This window comes from Equus asinus, chromosome 2, assembly GCF_041296235.1.
Source record: "Equus asinus isolate D_3611 breed Donkey chromosome 2, EquAss-T2T_v2, whole genome shotgun sequence".
In the NCBI taxonomy this organism is placed as follows: domain Eukaryota; kingdom Metazoa; phylum Chordata; class Mammalia; order Perissodactyla; family Equidae; genus Equus; species Equus asinus.
In genome coordinates, this window is record NC_091791.1 from 152,605,515 (window position 1) to 152,621,689 (window position 16,175).

The window sequence follows — 16,175 nt, forward strand, 5'->3', positions numbered from 1 at the left end:
TTAAAGATTTGGGAAAATAATCTAAGAATGAACTTATTCCCATTCTCCCACATCTGACCTCAGGAGAGACAACGCCACATGCAAGTCCTACCAGCCCTTCAACATGTAACATGTGTAAAACTTCCCTTCCAGGCAAAAACGCTATCCACTCTCCTACTCACCCCGCCACAAAACCTCCACTCAAGCCACATTACACTAGTCACTGAGTGGACTCCTGCCTCGAGCTTTGTTCTCAGTGTTGTTTCCTGTGCCCAGGATACTCTCCTCTTTAATGCCAGTTCAAGTCCCACTCTCTCAGGGGAGCGCTCCCTTCCCTACAATAACCTTTAGTGACCCCCCTGCTTCTCTTGCCTGTATATTATCTGTATTGTTCATGTGGCATTTGTTCAGGTCAGCTGTGTTGTTACAGATCTGTGTATGTATGTATGTCTTGTTTCTCCAACTAGATTGTGAGCTCCTTAAGGGCAGAGCCATGACTTATACCTCTTTGTATCCCCAGTGCCTTGCACATAGTAAGCACTCAATAAATATTTACTGATGACCATTTGCTCTGATATTCTGCTTTTCCCCAAGGATGCACTCATGCCACACAAGGAGTCTACCTGTCACAATGGTTCTTGGTTATTTTCAGTTCACAGAACCCTTTGGAGTAGCATCTATATAACTCACTCTCCCAAATACCCGAACAAAAGAGAAGTCTGTAGTGCTTGTGGTATGGCACAACTGAGGAATAATAATGAGCTGTCATGAGAGATAAAGTGTAACTGTTATACTAGAAACTATAGGGGCCGGCCCCGCGGCCGAGTGGTTAAGTTTGTGCATTCCACTTTGGCAGCCCAGGGTTTTGCTAGTTTGGATCCTGGGTATGGACCTAGCACTGCTCATCAAGCCATGCTGAGGTGGCGTCCCACACAGCAGAGCCAGAAGGACCTACAACTAGAATATACAACTACGTACTGGGGGGCTTTGGGGAGAAGGGAGAAAAAAAAAAAGGTTGGCAACAGATGTTAGCTCAGGTGTCAATGTTTAAAAGAAAAAAAAAAACTATAAGGGATCACTTCAATTTTCCTGGCTTTTATTCTGGAATTAGAACCAATTTGGGAGCTTTGGAAAATACTGGTGCCTGGATCCCACTTCAGGGATTCTCATTTACGTCTTCTGGGTCCTAGATGTTTTACAGCTCCCAGATGGTTCTGATGTGGAGCCAAGGTTGAGAATAACTTCCCTGAAGGAGATATATGTCCACACATGTGTACATACCTACACAGACACATACATAGAGAGAGGGAGACACTACTCCACTTGTCTGTGAAAACTTTCAAACAACTGGATGATCCTGATCCAAAAGATTTCTAAGAAAGTAAATGCTATATGCTTTTCATTGGGCTTTCTGTTCAGTCAGAAAGGTTTTCAAATTAATTCAAATCCTTCTGAGAGTTAAGCACATATTCTTTCATCTATAGTTGCTCACCACATCGTATGATATAATATTTCAGAAATTCAAAGACATTTAAGTTCCCTTTTAACATTCCCTTTTAGTTTTGCTTTGTAAGTTGTTAAAAATGTTGAAAAATGGAGGCTGACCAATTGCTTAATGATAGTCCCACATCCTGGGGACTCAAAGTGCTGAAAGGGACAGTCAGCCTAGAGGCAGTGTGAGGAAACCCCCAGCCCTACTTACAGGTTTCAACAGGATAAAGGACTGAGCCAGCAAATTGCTCAGGAAGTGGTCATGAGCCAGTCGGATGCTTTCAAAGTCTCGGGTAGAATTGATTTGATGAAGCAGCTGTGAGAACTGAGACTCCAGCACATCTACCTGATAGACAGGTAAAATTTTATTTGTGTAAAATTACAAGTAATTTTAGCACCCTGCATATTCTATGCACTCAAGGACATTAAGATGCCTGACAGGATGAAATAAAAATCCTTTGCCCCTCCTCATCTTCCTATCCAAGCCACTGTAAGGGTGACCAAAGATAGCATTATGTTGCCTAGCTCTGTAGCAAGTTATCTGCCTAATTCCTAACAACCTCCAATGTCCTGGCAGACCCCCCTCCCCGTGCCCCAGCCCAGTCCCCTCCGCTGACTGACTTGGTTAAGTCCTATAGGATTCCAGAAGTTAGAACCAACTATAAAATAAGAGTCAAGTCAACAATAATTAAATAATGCCTTGCTGATAAGGACCCTAACTCCTCATTCTCCTTCACCCATTTATTTCCACTTTCCTCTAAAATGCCCCAAGAAACATGCTTAGTGATACAAGTGAATTTTCTCAAACCCCAGCATTTCATCAAAGGCAGGATTACAGTCCCTCTTCAGTAATTCTTGCCAACCTCCTGGACTTCTTTTCATACCCCTTCGTTCTACTCGTCCTTTGGCACAGACCTGGAGATAGTACTGAAGATTATCCACCAAGAATGCCATGTGATTTCTTAGGCGCCACTTGACCGCATCGGTCTGGTTGGACTTGAGGTGCTTGCGCTGCATCTGGAGGGCCCAGCAGTGCTGCAGTTCAGCTTGTACCCGGCGCACACTCAGTAAGTACTTGAAAACAACGTTGTACCTAGGACAGAAACAGCAGGCTGAGAGAAAAACTTCACTCCCCAGCCCCACAACTGAGAGACCCTAGGACTTTGTGCCACCCACCCCTCCCCAAAAAGGCAGGAAGGAAATAAGAATAGCTAGAGATGAGGACAAATAAACTCTGGTTTATTTATATGATGGGATATTACATATTCCATAAAAATTAATGATCTGTCAAAATTAATGTCAAAATTAACTAACTTCAGCTGTACATCACAACACAATTACTCCTAGCAAAATGGTTTTGAATGAAAGAGGAAAATCTCAAAAGATTACATATAGCCTGGTACCCTTTTTTATAATGCTTAAAACAACTAAATAGAAAAAAGTATACTTTTTGGGGAAAATATTTAGGTGTTATAAAACTATATATAAAAGGAGAGGAAACATGGAAGTTAGGAGAGTGGTCACTTTGGGTTGGGGGAGATGAGGGGCAGGACTGGGAGGACCACACAGGCGGATGGACATTACTGTCAGTGTTCTAGCTTTTGTGCTGGGAAGTGGTTTTATGGCGTGTATGTGTGTAAGAAGGAAGGAAGGAAGGAGGGTCTTGCATGGACCAATCATAAGAATGTGTTAGGAACCAAGGATTTTGGTTAATCTGATTCTCTGTCCTGAAGCCCAAAAAAGAGAAAATAAAATTAAGGGCTCCCCTCACTGAGATCAACGTCCCAACTAGCTCAGGGGCTCATTGCCTAATGCTGAGCCCTGGTACTGAGAAGACCCATGGGAAGAGCAGCTGACTCCTGCTGGAACAGGGTCTATTTGCCCATCCTTAGGCAGGCTTGCAGAAGACAGTCCAATTCCATTCGGCTTTAAAAATTACCTACTTCTAATGGAACAACATTTTGAAAATAGTACACCTTGTTAGATTCTGATCTGAACAAACCCAACCATCAAAAGACATTTTTTAGATAACTGGGGAAATGTCAGTGTGGACTGGATGTTAGATAATATGGAATTATTATTAATTTTATTGAGTGTGATAATGGCATTATAATTATGTTAAAAACATGCCTTTTTTGAATTCCATAGTGATGGAGTGAAATGACATGTCGGGGATTTGCTTTAAAAGGCTCTAGCGAAAAAAAAGAGGGGATGAAACAAGTAACAATGTTGATGGTTACTGAAGCTGGATAATGCGTACATAAGAGTTCATTGTAGTCCATACTTTTGTTTTTATTTGGAAATTTTCATAATAAAAAGTTTTTAAAAATACTTCTTAGCTGTATTTCAAGGGTGTTAAGAGCATGTCAGGAGAGGTCAGTGGACTGTTTGCCTGTGGGTTTCCTGGAGCTCTGGTGTTTTGAAGGCTCTCTGGACAAGGTCCATGCAACTTATTTAGGTGAGGCTATGGGCTCTGAACCTGCCACAGAATCTTCTTCCTGAACCAGCCTGTCTTTTCCAGTTTATGCCTAGCCTGTTGTACCCTAAGCTGCTCTACCCCAAAAAAGTAGAGAGGGTTGTGAACAGGAACAGGGAGGAAGAGGGGTGCTTCTGTTTGTTTCCATTTTCTCCATTCCGTTAGCCTGAGCAGGACAGCTTCCCTCCTCCTGCCGGGCCAGGGGCCAGGGCCGGAACCTGTAACAGGATTTGGGAAATCCTTGAAGTGGATTTTGAGGTGGGGATGGATTTCCAAGGCCACCACCTGCCAAGTATGCTTCCCCTGCCTCCTCTCCCTAGTGCTCTAGTTCCCTCTGGTTTGGGGACATCAGCTCCTGATGGGGCCGAGCGGTGGCATTTGGCACGCTCTCGGGATAAAGACCAAAGCTGATCCAAGAGAGTCTCTTACCACCTTGGTCCAGCTCCTTTACTCTACCACCTAGCTTGGCTGCCCCCATTGCCTCTCCCTGGGGGTGAGGAGGTGATCTTCTCCCCAGTGGCTAAAGTCCACAGCAAACACTTGGGCTTGGCAAGTCTTCCCAAGTGAATCAACAGAAAATTACAAGTTAGGGAGGAACCTTGTCAGTCTGATAGAATTATCAAGGGCCAGACTCTCAATGTGGTGGCTGAGACTGCATTTTCCAGAGGTCACAAACTGGCAGCCTATAAATTGTTATTTTGTGATTAAAAAAAACAAACTCTGATCATTTTAAGAATTTGACCCTCCTGTTCATTCCAGCATCCACCACCCCCCACTGTCTCACATCTGCAGCTTTAATGTTTTCTGCCCAGCCCCTGAAGGCATTTGAGTTTGCAACCTCTGATTTATAGACTGTTACAAACTAGTTGAGTGGCTTTTTTGCTCCCACCAATTCTATTCCTGCTAATTTCTTCCACTGGAAGTAAGGTGGGGGGCCAGCCCAGTGGCATAGAGGTTAAGTTTGTGTTCTCCACTTCGGCAGCCCGGGGTTTGCTGGTTTGGATCCCAGGCGTGGACCTACGCACTGCTTATCAAGCCATACTGTGGCAGGCAACCCACATAAAAAGTAGAGGAAGATGGGCACGGATGTTAGCTCAGGGCCAGTCTTCTTCAGCAAAAAGAGGAGGATTGGCAGCAGATGTTGGCTCAGGGCTAATCTTTCTCAAAAAAAAAAAAAAAAAGTGGAAGTAAGGTGGGTAAGATTTACTTGTGAGAAACTCAGAAATACTCACTTTTCCAGGACAGCAGGGGTAAAGAGAATGTGTAGTGGCCACTGCACTTTGTAGGAGAGACCTAGGGCCGCCCAGCCAGATGCAGGGGCTTCCCGGGGAGAAGTTTCCCGAGAAGGCCCTTCTCTTGCCTGAGTAGCATCTGTAAGAGAAGAAATGATTTTGCTAATCTAGAACCAGAGCTTCAACAAGGTGAATAACATTGATGCAGTGAGTGCTCACTCGAGCCTGCAGTGTCAGAAGCATAAAGGGGATACGAGAGGGGTTTGCAGAAGGCAAGGAAACTTCTCTGTGAGGCTATTTTAGGAGGTCTTTTAGAGATCCTTTTTTCAGCCTTAAAATCTTGTGGCTGGAAATGAACAGAGATCATTCCAGCAGGATGATGAAAGAAAAACAAAAACTGAGACCTGGGCATCTCACTTGGCCTCTTTAGACTTCCCTTTTCTCCCATTATAAAATTAGGGCACTTGCCTAGGTGACTTCTAAGGTCCAAAATGATATGGTTTCTGTGGAGGTGGATGGAAGAACAGATGATGACCAGCAAGAGCAGAAAGGTAGAAGAAAGAATGGCAAACCTTTATGCTCCTTTCCATGATACTCAATTGTCAAGTGCAACAGAGGGAGAAGGTTGTCATCGTCTAGCAGCACTTTGTGTGCTGACTGCTGGAAGGCCACATTCACATCTGCAAGAAAGAACACACGGGCTGACAAGAACGCTTGGCTACATAACAAACCTAGGCTCCTCTGGCTTTCTACTTCTCCCCCAGCCTGCCTAACACTAACAGCAGGGCGCAGTAGATATCGGTTGCTTTTACCTGACTAGCATGCATTCCTCCTCCTCTTGCTGGTAACAGCACCCTGATTTTCCTTGGAGAATTACCCCTGCCCAGTACAATCCGTCTGGTTCCAGTGGGATTGACAGTGTCTGATCCTAGGCGTAGGCAAGTGGCCAAGGCATGATCAAGTGTAATGTAATACTTTTGCTCGTTACACTATTTTGTTTAGGGATATGAACATGACATGACCCAAGCCAGCCCAATCCAGAGGCTCATTTCAGACTCTGAAAGAGTGAAGCTCTTTTTTTCATGATAAACAGGGACCTAGTAAGATGTGAGCTTGGTTGGAGGCCATCTTACTACTGTATGGAGCAGGCCTGTCAGAGAAGAAAGGCAGAGGTGAAAGACGGAATGACACCAAGTCCTGAAGGCGTCACGGGAGCCACTGTATCACACTTTGCCTAAAGCTATCATACCTCTGACCTTTTTTCAGTAATGAGAATCAATAAATTCTTTTTTTTTCTTTAAGTGAGTTTGAATTGGATTTTCTGATGTGTGCAACCAAAAAAGTCCCATGTAAGTACAGTGGACATCTATTGTTTTATAAAGCTAGAAAAACAGTAACCTTTTCCCCCCGCCCTCCACATTCTCTTTTTTTTTTGACTCTGATCCTTACCTGACTCTACTTATGTAGTTTGGATGGGAATGGTCATCAGCTGGTTAAGGGTGAACACTTTATTGAAGCAGGCATATCTAAGTGTCTGACCTCTTTGATCTATGCCAATATGTGATCTGGGTTGGGCTAAGCAAAACCCATCCTCTAGAATTCTTCAACTTACTACCAGAGAGACTGGGTTTGGCTCCTCCAGTAGACACTGTGAGGCATGTTCCTGGGAGCTGTTGGTGGCCATGAGACCAGATGGGACTGTAAAGCCATCAAAGAGCCCATCATTCACAACCTAAAGAATTCTAATACAGTAAGTGGCAACTGGCAGTAAGTCCCATATATGGCTGTAATCTGATGAGATAAAATACCTTGTTTGAAGGCTTATACCAACTCTTCCAGGAAGGGTCACAAGCCAAGATGGTGCTCCTAACGACCTCAGCATGAAGCCTACCTGAAAGGGCCTTCCATCTTTGGAAACACTGCTCTGTAACTCACCAGGCTGCTCTTCTATGGAACTGGCCTAAATGGCTCAAAAGCAGCCAAGAAATATCCTACAACTTCAGTAAGCTCGGAATTTGCAGGCCCACCAGGCAATTACCATGTTCGGTTACTGCAGTGGGTGGTGTTTTTAACATGTGTTGAGCTGTGTCAATGAAGGCCTGAAACAGTTCTCCACGTCCCAGAAGGTAAAAGTCTTTAATGATCTGCGGAGAAAATTTCAATTTACAATTCAGTAATCCAGCAGGCCCAGAAGCGCCTCACTATCTATAGCTAAGAGAATTTTACATATAATTTCCATTCTCATCAGTTTGAGCCCAACCCTTAAAAGGATATAGGCTTCTGGCATTTCAAAAGGGCATATTTAGCAGTTCCTCGTGGCAAGATAAATGGTGTGTCTTGGGATCATTTATTCAATGAAAACACAATTATATTATGCCAGAATAAAGTAGACACCCAAAGCTTTGTACCATAGTAGAGTTGTAGCATTAGGTAGTTTGCCCACTTGGGTGAGGACATATGAGGCCACTCCAGAAGTCTGGGTATAGGCAACCAGTGCTCTCAGGAGAGACTAAAGAATGAAGTCATTGCCTACCAGCATCATTTTAAGAGTTAAAAGAACAGCTAAGCTATTACCTTCAGTTGACCCAGTAAATCTGACTCTTCTACCATCAGCTTCCAGAGATGCTGTGAGAAGAACCAACAAAACAGTGACAAAATTTCATTACAATGAAAACTGTAAAGAATGATTCTGCACAAATCCAGCAATGTATTGAAAAAAGAATATATACCACGACTAAGTTGGGTTAATCCAAGGAATGAAAGAATAGTTTAACAGTGAAAAAAATATATGAGATAGAAATGTTCTGGAATTATATAGTGGTGATGGTTGCACAATATTGTGACTATACCAAAAACCAATGAATTGTACACTATTTTAAATGGCTCAAATGATGAATTTTGTTATGTGAATTTTATCTCAGTAAAAAAATAAAATTTTAAATATGAATGTAATTTACTACATTAAAGATTAAAAGAGAAAAACCATATGATCACCTCAACAGATGCAGAAAAAGCATTTGATAAAACTCAATATCCATTCAAGATTTTAAAAAAGAAAGTGAGCAAATAAGCAATAGAAGGAAACTTCTTTATTCTGATAAAAGGGTATATATAAAAAACTCACAGCAAACAACCTATTTAATGGTGAAACATTAGAAGAAATACCTTTAAAGTCATTCATCATTGTACTAAAGACTTTGCCAGTGCAATAAGAAAAAATCTTTAAAATTATATACGGCAGTCCCCCCTTATCCACAGGGATGTGTTCCAAGATCCCCATTGGATGCCTGAAGCCACAGATAGTACTGAACCCCATATGTATTATGTTTTTTAAAATTTATAAATTAGGCATGGTAAGAGATTAACAACAATAATAATAAAATAGAACAATTATACAATATACCATAATAAAAGTTACTGTAGATCTTAGCATATGATTTTCTTCTTTCCTTATTAAGTCAAGAACTTTCACCTTTTCACTTAAAGCGAGTACTTTATAGCTTCTCTTTGGCATATCTGAATTGCCACCATCACTATACTCTTGCACTTTGGGGTCATTATTAAGTAAAATAAGGATTACTTGAACACAAACACTGTGATACCATGACAATTGATCTGATAACCGAGATGGCTACTAAGTGACTAATGGGTGGGTAACATATACGGTGTGAACACACTAGACAAAGGGATGATTGATGTCCCGGGCCAGATGGAGTGGGACCACAAGATTTCAGGACACTACTCGGATCAGCATGCAATTTAAAACCTATGAATTATTTCTGGAATTTTCCATTTAGAAATTTCAGACCACAGTTGACCAAGGGTAACTAAAGCCATGGAAAGTGAAACTGCAGATAAGAGGGGACTACTGTGTGTGTGTATATATAACTGGAAAGGAAGAAACTGTTATTCTTTTTTTTTGGTGTGAAAGAGTGGCTCTGAGCTAACATCTGTTGTCAGTCTTCCTCTTTTTGCTTCTCGAAGATTGTTGCTAACATCTGTGCCAATCTTCCTCTATTTTGTATGTGGGACACTGCCACAGCATGGCTTAATGAGTGGTGTATAGGTCTGTGCCCAGGATCTGAAACAGTGAACCTCGGGCTGCTGAAGTGGAGCATGCAAACCTAAGCACTACACCACCAAGCTGGCCCCAAGAAACTGTTATTCTTAAGAGATGATATCACTATCTGCATAGAAAGTCCAAGAGAACTGACATACAGATTATTAGAACTAGTATGAGAATTCAGCAAGATTGATGATTAATACGTGAAAATCAACTACATAACCATTACCAGCATCAAAGGTAAAATCCTGACTAGGATTTGCCTGGTGATCAACCTTGGTTCAGGGTGCCTGAATTCTCCACCCTGGAGCTCATCCCCTCTCTCTCTTACTGGAACTGACATGGATTAGGAACTGGCCTTTGGTCCTTTTCCAATACACAGTACTAGGCAAAGTAGCTGACATCTTTAGGGGAATATAACCTCATAAGTCAAAATAATTAGATACATGAAGAGTAAAAGAAACACAACCTCTGAAGCAGAAGTCTTAGAACAGACTGAGTGGATAGTATAGTGTGCTGCCCGGATCTCCCCTGTAAGAATGAGGTACTCATTACCCCAGCTACTGGGAGTATTGGCTGTTGTCGGCATTCTAGGAATTGCCCTTTCCTTACCGATGGTTCCACTCCCTGAGTGAGGGGAGCCCACATCGAATTCTGATAGATGCAGAGGTACAATGGCCTAGCTCTCTAACCTCAACTGGAACATCTCTGAAGGGCCATCCTAGCTTTCGAGCTCTGCACAGAAGTGGCCAAGGCTTCTGCTGCAATTGCATCACAGTTCACCTTCTCTCTCTGCTCATTTCTACTTCTCTCACTTCTTGCAACCAAATCTCAGCTCAGAATCTGTTTCCTGGGAAATATGACCTATGCTGCAGACCAAGAATTTAAAATAGTCTTGATAAATATGCTTGCAGAGGTGAGGATAATAGCAATATAAATATACAAAAAGAAATCATAAAAAAGAACCAAGTTGCTGGAACAATTGGATATCCACGTGTAAAAAATTAAAACTTGATCTACACTTTGCACCACATACAAAAATTAACTCAAAATGATCATAAACCTAAATGTAAAGCTGAAAACAATAAATTTTCTAGAAGAAAACAGAGGAAATAATCTTTGTGACCTTGGATTAAGCAAAGTTTAGACACAGCACTAAAGACATGATCCATAAAAGAAAAAAAATTGATAAACTGGACTTAATCAAAATTAACAACTTCTGTTCTTTGAAAAATACTGTTAAGAGAATGAGAAGACAAGTCATAGACTAGGAGAAAATATTTGTAAATCACATATCTGATAAAGGATTTATATCCAGAATACATAAAGAACTCTAAAAATACAACAGTATGAAAACAAAAACAATAAAAAAATCAATAAGAGATTTGAACAGACACTTCATCAAAGACAATAAGCATATGGCAAATAAGCATATGAAAAAACGTTCAACAGCATTAGTCATTAGGGGAATGCAAATTAAAACTACAATGAGGGAATAACCCAAATGTCTATCAACAGAGAATGGATAAACACACTGGTATGAACAATGGGATACTACTCAGCAATGAAAAGGAATACACTATTGATAAATGCAACATGGATTAATCTCAAAATAATCATGCTGATTAAAGAATACCTAGGAATAAATTTAACCAAGAAAGTGAAAGATCTGTACAATGAAAATTACAAGAGTTTGTTAAAAGAAATTGAAGAAGAAACAAACAAATGGAAAGACATGCTGTATTCATGGATCAGAAGGATTAATATCGTTAAAATGCCCACACTACCAAAAGCCATCTATAGATTTAAGGCAATCCTTATCTAACTTCAAACAGCATTCTTCACACAAATAAAAAAACAGTCCTAAAATTTGTGTGGAACCACAAGAGACACCAAATAGCCAAAGCAATCCTGAGAAAGAAGAACAAAGCCAGAGGACAAATCACACTTATGGATTTTAAACTACACTACAAAGCTATACTAATTAACACAGCAGGGTACAGGCATAAAAATAGACACACAGACCAATAGAAATGAATGGAGAGCCCAGAAATAAAACTCACATATACAGTTAAGTAATATTTGACAAGGGAGCCAAGAACACCCCATGGGGAAAGGAGAGTTTCTTCAATAAATGGTGTTGGGAAAACTGAAAAAACACATGCAGAACAATGAAATAGGACCCTATGTCACACGACTCGAAAAACTAACTCAAAATGGATTAGACTTAAACATATGACCTGAAACCTAAGACTCCTAGAAGAAAACATAGGGAAGAAGCTTCTCAACACTGGTCTTGGCAATTATTTTTTGGATATGACACCAAAAGCATAAACAAATAAAGCAAAAATAAACAACAAAAGCAAGTTGGACTACCTCAAACTAAAAAGCTTCTGCACAGCAAAAGAAACAATGAAAAAAAATGAAAAGGCAACCTCAGAATGGGAGAAAACATTTGCAAACCATATATCAGATAAGGGGTTAATATCCAAAATATATAAAGCACTCACACAACTCAATAACAACAACAACAAAACAATCCGATTAAATGGGCAGAAGAGGGGCTGGCTCCGTGGCTGAGTGGTTAAGTTCGCGCGCTCCGCTGTGGTGGCCCAGGGTTTGGATCCTGGGCGCGGACATGGCACTGCTTGTCAGGCCACGTTGAGGTGGCGTCCCACATCCCACAACTGGAAGGACCTGCAACTAAGATATACAACTGTGTACAGGGCGGGTTTGGGGAGATAAAGCAGGAAAAAAAAATAAAAATAAAAATAAATGGGCAGAGGAACTAAACAGACATGTTTCCAAAGATGACGTCCAAATGGCTAACAGGTACATGTAAAGATGCTCAATATCACTCATCATCAGGGAAATGCAAATCAAAACCACAATGAAATATCACCTCAAGACCCATCAGAATGGCTATTATTGAAAAGACAAGAGATAAGTGTTGGCAAAGATTTGGAGAAAAGAGAACCCATGTGCACTGTTGGTGGGAATGTAAATTGGTACACCCACTATGGAAAACAACATGGAGGTTCCTCAAAAAATTAAAAATAGAGCTATCATATGATCAAGCAATTCCACTTCTGGGTATATACCCAAAGGAAATAAAAATAGGTAATCAGAGAGATATATATTCTCCTATGCAGCATTATTCACAATATCCAAGATATGCAAACAACCTAAGTGCCCGTCAATGGATGAATGGATAAAGAAGATTTGGTATATACAATGAAATTTTTAGCCATGAGAGAGAAGGAAATCCTGCCATTTGTAACAACATGGATGGACCTTGAGGACATTATGCTACGTGAGATAAGTCAGACAGAGAAAGACAAGTAGTATATGATATCATTTATTATGTGGAATCTAAAAAAGCCAAACTTATAAAAACAGGGAGTAAAATGGTGAGAGATGATGGTTAATGGTACAAACTTGCAACTAGTAGATAAGGAAGCCCTGGGGACCTGATGCATAGTATAGTGAATATAGACAACAATATTGTATTATAATCATCACACTTGCTAAGAGACTAGACTGTAATTATTCCCACCACACAAAAGAAATGATAATTATGTGATGTAACAGAGGTACAATGGTAATCATATTACAATATATAAATGTATCAAATCAACATTTAATGTACACTTTTTAAATTTAGATGATGTTATATGACAAATATATTTCAATAAAAAATAAATTAAAACACATGTATTAATAGAAAAAGACAAAAAATGAAAACGCATGTAATAAAGATGTTTTTAAAAACTGCATGCGCAGGATACTTTGAGAAGAGTGTTATTTCAGGGAATGGATGTGAGAGGTCCTCTGTCATGTCACAAGTGCATGACACTTGTACTACACTTGTAATAACAATGTTTGTAAAAGTGGTACCTGCTTGCTACAAAGCGAAGAGTATTTTTTAAGTGAAGGGATGTGTTTACCATTCTGTAAGACATTTAGAGAAATGTTTAAAAAAAAACATGTATTAATGATGGTTATGAGTGTTCTGTGCAAGCTAAAAAATAAAGGAATAAACTATTGATACATCTGACATGGATTAATCTCAAAATAATTATGCTGAGTAAAAGAAGCCTGACCCACATCCTCCCAAAAAAGAGTACATAATGTATGATTCCATTTATATAAAATCCAGAAACTGCAAACTAATCTATAGTGACAGAAAGCAGAGCGGTGGTTGCTTGTGGACAGGGAGGGTAAGAATGGGGAGATAAAAGCCCATAGAAAAGCTGAAAATGAAGGATGCAAGAAGATATGTCAGGTAAATATGACCCAAAGAAAGCTGGTTCATGGTCTTAATAATTTAAAAAAAAGGATTTAATTAAAAAGTACATAAACATATAAAAACATATATCATTAGTGATAAAGAGAAAATTATGTATACATAAAAGGAAAAAAAGAATATATATTCATTATAAATATGCACATGTCTAACATATAACCTGAAAGTGACGAATTAGAACATGCACAGAACTCCAGACTCAACACAGAATATACATCCTCTGGGCAGATGCGGAACAATTAAAAACAAAATAAAGACCCTACATTAGTCCATAAAGGAAGTCTCAATAACTTCCAAAGGACCATTATACAGACATGTTCTCCAACTATACTGCGATAAAATTAAAACTTAATTCCTTGGGTTAAAAAGAAAATCATAAAGAAAATTAAGAATTCTTTAAAACAGAATGATAAGACGACACATGACGAAACTTGTGGGATAGAGTCAAAGCAATATGTAAAGTTTTATACATATTTCTTAGGAAACAATGGTTGAAAATAGAAGAGTCAACTTTTCAGCCTACGAAACTGGAAAAGAGTCACAGAGAAAACTCAAAGAAACAAGAAGGAAGAAAAATAGTAAAGGTAAAGGCAGATATCAATGAAATAGAGAAAAAATACAGAAGATTAATAAAAACAAAAGCTGGTTCTTTGAAAAGATTAATAAGACTAAACAATAAAAAAGATTAAAATAAATAAAATACAGAATGAAACACAGTGCCAGACAAGCAGAGATTTTTAAAAAATTAAATCTAGATGAAATGGATGCCAAAGCTGGTACAAGAAGTAATAAACATCTTGAATAGATTAATACAGTTTCAACATGTTGACTTGGTGAAGATTTCCCCTCCTAAAAAAAACCTAGCTTAGATAATTTTTATAGTAAATTCAATCTAACTTTCAGCAACAATTCCTGTCTTAGATTAATTGTTCTAAAAAACAGAATAAGTTATCAAGTTATCACACACCTGTGAGCCAAATTTTATTAGAAGCCATAGAACATATGCCCATTTGAAAAATTACTGGTCACAATTTAAGTTGGATGAAGCACAGTTGACTAAGAACCCGAAGCAGGAGGCAGAAGACCTGGTTCTGAACGCACCTTCGTTACTTACTGTGCAACAACAGACAAGGCAGCTTTCTATTTTTTTTCATTTATAGGAATGGAAAAATAATACTTGTTCTGCCTTCCTCATAAGATTATCATATCCATGAATCAAAGAATAAGTAATAAATTCACTCTAAAATGCAAGGCGCTAAATTTAGTTAGAGTTAGTTGATTCCTTGGAGTTACTGCCAACTATGTAGACAGACTCAAAATGCTGACTGTCTGAAATGAAACTAAGATCTCCCTTTATTCAACTAACTAATTAACTAACCAGCTAACTAGCAAACTCCTGTCAGGTGTGAGAAGGTGAAGGCAGTTCTGTCTCTATTACTAACAACATAATGCTTTTATTTTCTACTTCTTGCCCTGCAGCTCTCTGAAACAATTCCCTCCAAGCTAAGTTCTAACCCCATCAGGAAGAAACAAAAGTCAAGCACTCAGTTTCTGGGGAACCAGTCTATTTTCTTTCTAATAAAATATACTATGACAGACAAACCTCAGCCACAGTACTGCGAATGCGATCCACCACCTGCTCAAAATCCACCAGGCTGAAGAGCGGCTGCTGCTTGAGACGATGCAGCTCTGCAGCAAACGTGTCCTCCTGGTTTTTCAGGATGGATCCTGCAGAAAGGAAGGCACTGTCAGAGGAAGACAGAGAGCAAGCAGGACAGGCGAGGTTCTCTAATCCCGGTGGGACGGCTCCTTCACCTGCTTCTCAGGCGAGCATGGCATGGTTGCGCTGAAATCTCAGTACAAAATACTGCTCATCACTCACTGACCAGGCATTCTTTGGGGCGGCACAGTTTCAAGAAAGAAGGGCCCTTGCGGATGGGGTCCAGTGGGCAAGGAGATTCCTACCTTTTCTAGTCAGGTTCACATTTTGATTTTCAAACATCTGGACAGATTCCCCAACAAACAGGATTTTTTCAGCAACCCTCACTGGAATGTAGGATGGCAAAACTTCCACTCGCAGGGAGAACTGCTTTAGAGATGGCGCCAGCATGTTTTCTTCCTCTATCAGGCGCTAGCCAAGGAAATAATCCGTATCAGAGATGATGTATGAAGTAAGAAAGGGAAAACAAGAAAACATCCTGTAACTCTCGCAACCCATGGGTTATATTTTCTGGAAGCAGGGACTTTAACTCTAAAGTCACGTAATTCTTAAACTACTAGGTTAGAGACACATATTCCTTTTTCACGCAGCAGGATAGCATGGTGGAAATAAATTTTCTTAACATTAGGATTTTAGTTCTCACTCTCCCTTTACTGCTGTGTAAAAACTTGTAGATCTGGAACTCCGTTTCCTTACTTGCACCCTGGGATAATTGGTCTTTATATTTATATTTCAGCTTTTACTGGACCATTTCAGTTGAATTACTAATGGTCCCTCAAATAAGCCGTGTCCTTCATGGCCTGTGTACTTTACACACATCTCTCCCACTGCCTGGAACATTTCTTGACCTCTCCTTCCAAACTCTGCAATTTTGGCACACATTCCACTGCAAAGCTTTCTCTAATGAC

General features: G+C 39.9%; 1 protein-coding gene across 3 annotated transcripts in view; it reads right to left on the reverse strand.

Moving 5' to 3' along the window:
• TUBGCP4 (tubulin gamma complex component 4) overlaps positions 1-16,175 on the reverse strand; it is a 75,763-nt gene that overhangs the window by 43,775 nt on the left and 15,813 nt on the right. For all 3 annotated transcript variants that reach the window (XM_044765053.2, XM_070502731.1, XM_044765054.2), the window contains exons 8-15: positions 15,513-15,678; positions 15,151-15,275; positions 7,753-7,803; positions 7,217-7,322; positions 5,751-5,858; positions 5,179-5,317; positions 2,386-2,563; positions 1,682-1,816 (exon numbers count right to left, since the gene is read on the reverse strand). In XM_044765053.2, the coding sequence (XP_044620988.2) occupies positions 1,682-1,816; positions 2,386-2,563; positions 5,179-5,317; positions 5,751-5,858; positions 7,217-7,322; positions 7,753-7,803; positions 15,151-15,275; positions 15,513-15,678 (1,008 nt within the window). The remainder of the gene's footprint in view (positions 1-1,681; positions 1,817-2,385; positions 2,564-5,178; positions 5,318-5,750; positions 5,859-7,216; positions 7,323-7,752; positions 7,804-15,150; positions 15,276-15,512; positions 15,679-16,175) is intronic.